General features: G+C 46.4%; 1 protein-coding gene across 1 annotated transcript in view; it reads right to left on the bottom strand.

Annotated features, from left to right (window-relative positions):
• Window positions 1–4921, bottom strand: part of Tmem255a (transmembrane protein 255A) — a 58545-nt gene extending 53624 nt beyond the window's left edge. Inside the window, 1 exon segment of the mRNA XM_032889708.1 lies at window positions 4673–4921. Coding sequence (XP_032745599.1) covers window positions 4673–4730 — 58 coding nt within the window. The 5' untranslated portion in view covers window positions 4731–4921.
• Window positions 4922–9013: the final 4092 nt, after the last annotated feature.

Below are 9013 nucleotides of genomic sequence, written 5' to 3' on the forward strand. Positions count from 1 at the left end.
CCCTAGACACCTATGACATCAGGGTCCTTTGTGGTGCTATCAGGGGTGCAAATGACAGCAGTTTGGACTGCGTGGTTCTGGGAGGGGGAGAGAAGAAGGATAGGGTTAGGACAGACGGGATTTATTTCTTTCATCTAGCTGCAGGTTCCTTATACGTCTTGTTGCCTTCAGGGCACCCAAAGGAGTCTGTAAACCAAGGTTCCTAATTCCATCTCATGATACATACTTGGTGAGTCTCCCAGTTGGTTTCACCGTGGGATTCTAACATCAATTTACCAACATGGCCTCCCACTCTTTTCTCGCCTTCCTGTTTGCCGTGCTCATTGGAGCTCTAGCCTTTCTTGCTCCCAAAGACACCAAGACCTGCTCACATACAGACTACGTAACCTTAGAGATTAAATTGGAGGAGCACAAATGTCGGCATGATCTTTCTAATTTATTGCCTCACTGACCTGCTCATTCCTACCCACTGACCTTTAATCTTCGCCACAGTCCTGGAGTCTTCTTTGCAAATATCACTCTAACTCTTAAAAGCACAGGAGCCAGGTCAGAAAAGTGACTCAGCAAACCACATGGTGTCATTTGAAAATCTTTTTTTTTTCCCATTTGCTTTAGAATCTGGATTGAAATTCGGTCTGTTGAAAAACTGAAAGATCCCACCACCCTACAGGGGGGCTTGTCTCCATATAATTTATTTTGAATCATATTGCTAAGAAAACACTTAGGGCACTAGATGAACTCTGTTCTGCCAGTCACCCTTTATTTTGTATTACAAAGACCTTAAATGCATAAAGTCAAATGCTTTTCATTGCACTTGGAGAGTTGACTATTTTAAAGAACTCTTGGGTAAATTCCTTTTGAGATAAAGAGGCACCCCCTCATTTGTCTGTGGTTTCATTTTGATTTAATAAAGTCCATTTCTACTTGGCATAAGGCATAGCTTAGAGTACTCTGAAGGTGTGGTCAGGGATCCTAAGAGTCAGATAATTGTACAAACGCATGTCAGTTACCTGCTTGTTGTTATTTTAGAAAACAGAAGAACCCTGTTCTTACTGAGGTATAATTTGGGACTGGCCTTAGATGATAATTTAATAGATTAATATATTAAAAAAAACTCAGACACCATGAGCTACTTAAAAATACCCTCATACACAGCTGAGAAGTAGCTGATGGTTATTGAAAAAAACAAACAAGTGGCAACATCTCATAATTGTTTTCCCCCTAATGGAAAGAGTCTGCTGGATGAATCGTGCAAATGAATTTGGCTATGCTCAGAGAATTAACTTTTTGAAATAGTGCACACTCTGAAGGTTCCCCAGAATGGAAAACTCTGTGGCTGTGTCAAAACCACAAGAGCTTTACCACTCTGTCTACTTGGTACCTAGTACTTACACTACTATTGCAAGCAATAGCCGCGAGAGTCCAAAATCTCATCATTGGCACTGCCTGCTCCCCCCAGCAGCCTCTCTGCAGAACTACTGCAGCCCTCCCTCTCTGCAGTGCCCCACCTCCATGCCAGGTACCAGGGGAGGTCTGTGCTGGAGTTCTGGAGGCATGCTTCACCCTTCCAGACAGGGTCATCTTGCCCTTCCTCTGGTCCCTCTAATCAAAACCCTCATCTGTATTTGAATCTGAATTCTTCTCTTCATTTGAAGCAAGCTCAAAACTTCCTCCGCTGCAGAGTTTATCTCAATCAAGCTCCCACTACTCTAACCATCCATTAGCTTGGTTTCTAATGGTCTAGATGCCTGACTCAGTAAGTATATAAACCATGACAGCAGGTTTCTTCCACAACCCATACGATGTCCACCAGGTCCAGGTTTGCGTATCTGACAGGAGCCAAGTTGGGAGATGCTGTAAGAGAAGAAGCCGCCTCTGCACACTTACCTGTGCTGTACTTGTACATTTCTTGAGAGCCCCCTCCTAAGAGAGAGTGTGTAATGTTCACTGGGATGTATCAGAGATGCTTGGTACACTGCGGTGTTGGTGATGTGTTCATTTTCAGGTTGGAATGTTCGAATGGATTTGGATTGGCTTACCTGAGTCAGCTTTGCCGCAGACTGGAGCTCAGCAAGTCCCTGCCTTGAGCATCCCTGGAAACAGGTGGCTGCCCACACAAGAACCTTAATGCTATGCCAGTCTCCCAAACGTCTACCCAAAGGTGCTGAAATCTACTGCCTTCACCTTTTTAGTAAATTATTCAGAACATGGAGATATATATTAAAACAAACAAAAAAAAAACCGGTAGAGTACAAATGCGTAGTTGGCAGAGGAGGATGCCCTGATAGTAGAAGTGCATCAGCGCTTGGGGGGCTGTTGCCAAAAAGTGGAGGAGGGGTGGCTGAGAGCTGATGGAGGAAAAAGGAGTCAAATTACTATCTTCGCAAGATCTAAATGTCTGCTTCCTTCAGAGCCTTGGACAACTGATCCTGAGGCGGCTGGCAAAGTAGTGCGGGCACCTTGCTGCAGTGGTGTGTGTGTGTGTGTGTGTGTGTGTGTGTGTGTGTGTGTGTGTGTGTGTGTGTGTGTGTGTGTGTGTGTGTGTGTGTGTGTGTGTTTGTTACATTTTATTTGGGGGAGCTGCAGTTTGTGTCTTGCCTATAAGAGGAATACCTCAGAAATGCTGCTCTTGGAGGCAGAAACACTAACCCAGGGCTTAGTTAAGCGGGAAGTATGCTAGATGCTGGATGCTGATTCAGGCCTAGGCTGTGGGACCAGCGCCAGGGAACTCCGGGGAGTCCCCCCTGTCCACACTGTGGGAACCTAGAATTATCACTCTACTCAAGAATTTTCTCCTGACTTCGGCTTGTGGACTCTTTTTACCAAACGCTGTTCATGATGATTGTTCCTTGTCTCTATGAGATCTATGATTCCCTTCCCTGCAGTGCTGAACTCAGCTTCTTGTTGCGCAGACTTTTAGAAAAATGCGAGACAGGCTGGGGGCCCTGGGAATACAAGAGAGAACTCTCTTCATCTCTGAAACCCACAGAGCAGTGTCAAGTAGCAAGGCTTTCAGCCCTGGGCCTCCAATCTGCTCGGTCCCATAGCGACAGAGTTCTGGCTGGGGAGGGTTGGTTTGCAGGTGGTTGTTGCACGCAGTTGGAATGGGCTCTGCAGAACCCTCGCCCTCTTGTGCCCAGCTCTCTCACGCTGTAGCTAGATGTCTGGGAGCCTGGGCTGTGGTAGCGCCACAGCTGGCCAAGGCAGGGAGTGCGTTTGGACTTCTGTGTGCCTGTGTATGCGTGAGGTGGGGTGGGGGGCGGGGAGGGTACTGGAAAGTCTGGTACTGCTGGGTTCTGGATTTGGACCCCAGACCTTGGCCTCATTTAGTATCGGGTTCCAAATAACTACGACCTTAAAGGGCTTCTACTGATATGCCTTACACCATCCAGATTACCACTATCAGGGGCCCTTGAACGAAATTTGTTGCAACTGAGTCTTTTGCAGGCAGCAGAGAGCTCATACTGGGCTCTATCTTCTCCTCGCCCCTCCCCTGTAGATGTTCCAGCAAATTCATCGGAGAAGAGCTGATAAGACTCAATGGCAGAGATTCGGGACAGAGGAGTTTTGCAGAATGTGAAGTGTGATAGAAAAGACAAATTGGACTTGATTAAAGTGAATGCAAGCAAATTTTAAGTTTAGGTGGAATTATGGCTCGGCAGTCCCCTCCCGCTTACCCAAGGCTCCAAATTAATTTCTTCTCCCAGCGAAGTCTCAGGAAGGTGCCCAACAGCGAAAGGCAACTGTTTTTGTTTTTGTTTTTTTATTTCTTAAAATTCGTTTGTAGCTATCGTAAAGCACCCTCGAGGGGCCTCCAAGTTGGTGCAAGATGGTAGCAGTACCCTGGTTTTTAGGAAGGTGTTGAAAGGTGCCCCTCCCCCCTTCATTCCGCTGAAGAGGAAAGCGCGACTTCAGAAGATGCGCGGGCTTGCGCTGGATCTTATTTTTCTGGTGCTCTCACCCCCCCCCCAATTCTATGCGTTTGAAGCAGAATGGGAATCAAATTCAAGGACTGATCGTTCTGTGTATGTCCAAGCTGAGCTGTCTTGAGTGATTCCCCAGGAATTCCCGTCCCGCCAGCATACCCTTTCTTCTTACCCCACCCCCATTCCCTTGGGTAGCACACCCCCCACACCCCCGGTCTGCTAAGTGTAAATCAGCTCCCCAGGACCATTGCAGGTCTGAATTTCAAGATATCGCCTAGAGTGTGTGGGGGGTGGGGGTGGGGAAGTAAGACCCTGCTTCTAATTATCATTAGTCCTGATCTTAAAAGTGATGTGGACTTTGCAAAGAAGGAGCGTCGAACTGAAAGCAAAGGCACAGGTTGAAGGAAGTGTTTTGATGCCCAGACAGCTGAGATTTACCTCAGGCTGCAAGTCTGTACACACGCGTACACACACACACACACACACACACACACACACACACACACACACGCACTCCTGGCTAGGTTAGGATACTCCAACCCTAGCTTGGCGCTCCAATCTCAAACGCGTCACACTTGTCACAGCTGGGCCGCTCCCTTGGGGCTCTGGTCCACCTCCCAGATACTCGAGTTTGTGGACCCCCGTCCCGGTTGCCCTCTTTCTGATACTGGGGCAGCCAGGAGCTAGCTGTCCTGAGGACAACGCACTTACCCCTTTACTGCTGTCTCCCGGAGGACAGGACTTACCCATGGAATCGGGAAGGGACATGTCGCTGGACCGCTGCTGAGTCAGGGACTGATGCATGGTGAAAGCTGTCCAGTTGCCTCTGTCCCCGAAGCTGCTTCAATAGCCCCTGGCTCAGGGCGCCCCGCAGAGCATCCTACTCTGCGGCTGCCTCTCTTGGTCTTCCTGTGCGCTGAGAGCGACTGACTGCCTCGGGTTGAGAGCTGCAGCCCAAGTGCCGCCTCTCCCTCCCTCCCCCTCTTCTCCCTCCCTCCTCTTCTGCCTCCCTCTGCTCCGGGAGGCAGCAGCATTGGCGTCCGTGCAGCAGCGTGCGCTTGCGCAAGACCCCCCCTTCCTTCCTCCCCCCCTCGGCCTCCCCATCCTAGTTATCCACCTCCCCCGCCTCCCAAGCCAGACAGGAGACGGTTTCGCCCTGGGGCCAAAGCTGCGCAGAGAGAAAAGGAGGCTTCAGCCTGGGGCCAAGGGGCCTTCTCTGCAGTTTGAACAGAGGGTCTTAGGCAATCATCTTTTCTTTTACAAGATTCATAATTGGGGAGGGGGACAGAGTTAGAGGTTCAGAGTTGGAGAACGCACACAGTGACACAGGCAGACAGACAGACAGACAGACAGACAGACAGACAGACAGACAGACAGACACACACACACACACACACACACACACACACGCAGGTCTGATCTTACGGCTTCCAGAATAACATAATGGAGCTGGAGACGATCCAGAGAAGGGCCACTCTATAATCAAAGGGATGGTGATGGTTGGGGGGGCAGAATGCCTTATGAAGATAGATTAAACAAATGTGCACTCTTTAGTCTAGAACGATGAAGGCTGAGAAGGGATGTGAGCAGAGTGTATAAAATTATGCAGTTAGAGACAGAGAACACAGCCTTATTCATCACAACTGATAATTCGAGAACCAACAGCCCTCTAAGAGCTATAAGGAAGTTCAGCTAAAGAAAACACGACACTATACCAGTACCGCGGTTTGTAGTTTTGTTCAAGGAGATGTTATATCAAGGTAGGTTTTTTAGACCATAGCAGTTGTGTAGGGGAGAAAGAAGAATGATCCATAAACCCATTTTGTAGATGAAGAAATTGAATACCAGTTGAAAATCTCCATGCCTTTGCAGCTACTAAATGACAGCGGTGAGATGCAAACCTGGATCTCAGGTGCTCTTACTGTAGAAGCAGCCTTTATGCCCAGCCACCACAACTCATAGGTTAGGCTCTGAAGGCCTAGCCTTTAAGGGCTGAGTCTTCTCTCCAGCCTTGCTTCCACAACTCAATCCAAGCTAAGTGTAAAATTCTCCAGACAGGCTGGGGAGATGCGTCAATATACAAAGCATCTGCTTGGCAAGCCTGAGGTCTGAGTCCCATTCCCCACTACCCAAGGGAAAAAAAACTCAGGTGCAACAGTACTTGTTTGGAATCTCAGCCCTGGGGAGGCAGAGACAGGAGGATCCCCCGGGTTTTGCTGGCCAGTTCCAGGTCCAGTGTGAGTCTCAAAAAATAAGGTGGAGAGTGATTAAGGAGAACCCCTGACATCTACCTCTGGTCTACACACACACAGACACACAGACACACAGACACACAGACACACACACGCACACACACACACACACACACACACACGCATGTGCACACACAGGCACAAGCGCACACACACACTCCTGACTTGACCATGAACTGGGTAAAGGAAGGTACTGGGTTCCTCCCAGATCTGCCTTCCTAATCTGCTGTGAGACATCGTTTCCTTACCCAGGAAATGTAACCAAAGGCCCTTGCCCTTTTTCACCTTCCAAAGGAAGAAAAGATTCTTCCTGAAGGTTAAAAGGAAGGCTTTTGTAAAGAACTTGGATATCCCAGGGGCCAAGTTGAATGCTTTGTCACGTATTATTAGCAGTCCTACACTACAGACGTGCTCTAAAGGTCTGTGGCACATGTCCTAGATAGAGACAAGATGGCCACTCTTGTAAAAATGTCTGTCTTATTCAAACTTGGCGTGTAGGTCATTCTCCAGGAGTTGCACAAAGGCCGAGGGAAAACTTGTATTTCTGCTGTCGAAAAGATGCTCTTTTGGTCCTGTGTGTTTAGCCCTTCCTTCCACCACTCTGAAGATCTCATATTTAATGTGAAGAACTCCTGTGAACAGCACTGATTTCTCAGGAGTGCTTCATAATTAGCTTATTTCGCTTCTGTGAAAGTAGCCTTGAGGAAAAGAAGTTTTTATACAGGCCAAAGAAAAATGTTTACCACCACCCTCTTTAGCGAAGCGTGTCTCTCCTATAGCAACCCTACAGATAGAGAGCCCGAAAATGCCAAATACAAACTTGTCACTGTAGCACGCTGCTTTAAGTGGACTCAACGAAGCCTTTTCATTTTAGAAACGAGTGCACTACCCATCCAGTGAAGCAGATAGCATATGGTATTGGACATTTATGAAAAGAGCCACAAACCAGTGAGGACTCCTTAATGAAGGGGGAAAAGCCTTGCCTTCTGCAGTATCGGTGAGAATTGGATCATTTCTAAAACAGCTAGAGAGCTAGCTGTTTAAGCCTTTACGCTGTGTCTTCCATACTGTCTCTTGTGTGTGGGGGGTGGCTTTTGGGACTTGGAACACTTAGTCAAGTTAAAAATGACTTTGAGATAAGCAGCATAGACAGACCCAGTGACTGTGGGGAGGCACGGAGTAGTAGCAGCTTCTGCCCCGAAATTGTGTTCTTGTTTGGATCTGGAGGAGGAGGGTATAATGAGAACTGGTGGGGTCAGGGGACATCGTGAGAGACTTACTTCAGGTCCCTAAACTTCTTTTCATCCAAAGAAAGTTTATCTGAATTCAGAATGAGCTGGACAACTAAAAAGCAAAGGGGAATTTTTCATGGAGTTCATCCCGATTTTCTTCCTGTCAAAACATGTACAGATTTTATGCATAAGTGAACTCTTAATAAATTTTACCAAGAGTCAAACCATCTAGATGAAGGAACAGGTATTTCATGCAAATGGAGGCTACTGTAAAATTGCTTGGTTAGCTTCTGATTAAAAAAAAAAGAAATTATTAAAGTAGCTTAAAATAAATCCTTTTCATTGCATGCTTAATCAAGCATACAGTGCTGCCCTGGGTTGCAAAGTATTTTACAGCATCAGGAAACTTTGCCAATGGATCTGCAGCCTAATTCTCTCTATCTTCTTGAAGCCAATAATGAAGACTCTTCCCAGAAGCCTTCAGACTAGAAAAATGCCAGATGGCGCTCTGTCTCTAACACATTCACCCTGGGAATACTCAGAACAATCACCTCCTTATTTTGATGATCAATTTGACTTAGTTAAATTACTGTAGTACCTTTCCAGATTCCAAATTTGTAGACCAGAAGTATTGTGTCTACGCGCACGCGCGCGCACACACACACACACACACACACACACACACACACACACACAGTGTGTATGTATATTAAAGTGGTGGTCATATACATATTCAGATCAAAACATAAAATGCACATATATTTATACACATATGTGTGAACATCTAAACCATTATCCCTACACACTGATCATTGCCACCTCCTTCCCAGCTTTCTCATTTCTGTTGACCCAAGGCACAGAGGAGCAGAAAAAGGAGGACCTGAGTTCACACATTCCTAATTAAGGTTAAGCATTGTATCTACCCAACTACTTTAGGTCAATGACTAGTGCTCAGCGTCTACACCACAAAATGAGTCTTTACTCAAGAGACCCATAATTCAAGGTTTTATTTTATCCATGAAACTTGAATGGTTCCCATTGTCAGTCGGCCATTTTCTTTGGGTACCACCAGGGGACAACAGCAGTTGTCTTTGCTTTGTTGCTGTTGTTTTCTATTTTATGACATTCTTTGATTATCAAAGATCAGTTTCCAATAGCAGTAAGAAATTTATCATAATGTGACATTTTAGTGGATGGGTCATCATTTATCTACTTTCTCTCTCTCTCTCTCTCTCTCTCTCTCTCTCTCTCTCTCTCTCTCTCTCTCTCTCTCTCACATACACACACACACACACACACACACACACACACACACACACACGTATCAACCAAATAACCAGATGAAACTTCACGGATGCCCTTTCTCGGTTACCCTCCAAGAAGTCACCAGTACGCTAATGTTTATCATCAAGCCCATATACTTTTTTGTTTATTTTGGCAAGGGTATCTTAATTACTTCTCCCTTTCCTTTCCTCCTCCTAAAGCTTCCTATATACCCCTCCTCTATCTTCTTCCAAGTCATGGCTTCTCTTTCTATTGTTATTTCATTCATATGTGCATTGGTTTATACTTATATTTCTAAATATGCCCTATCAAGTCCAAA

The sequence above is a fragment of the Rattus rattus genome, chromosome X, assembly GCF_011064425.1.
Source record: "Rattus rattus isolate New Zealand chromosome X, Rrattus_CSIRO_v1, whole genome shotgun sequence".
In the NCBI taxonomy this organism is placed as follows: Eukaryota; Metazoa; Chordata; class Mammalia; order Rodentia; family Muridae; genus Rattus; species Rattus rattus.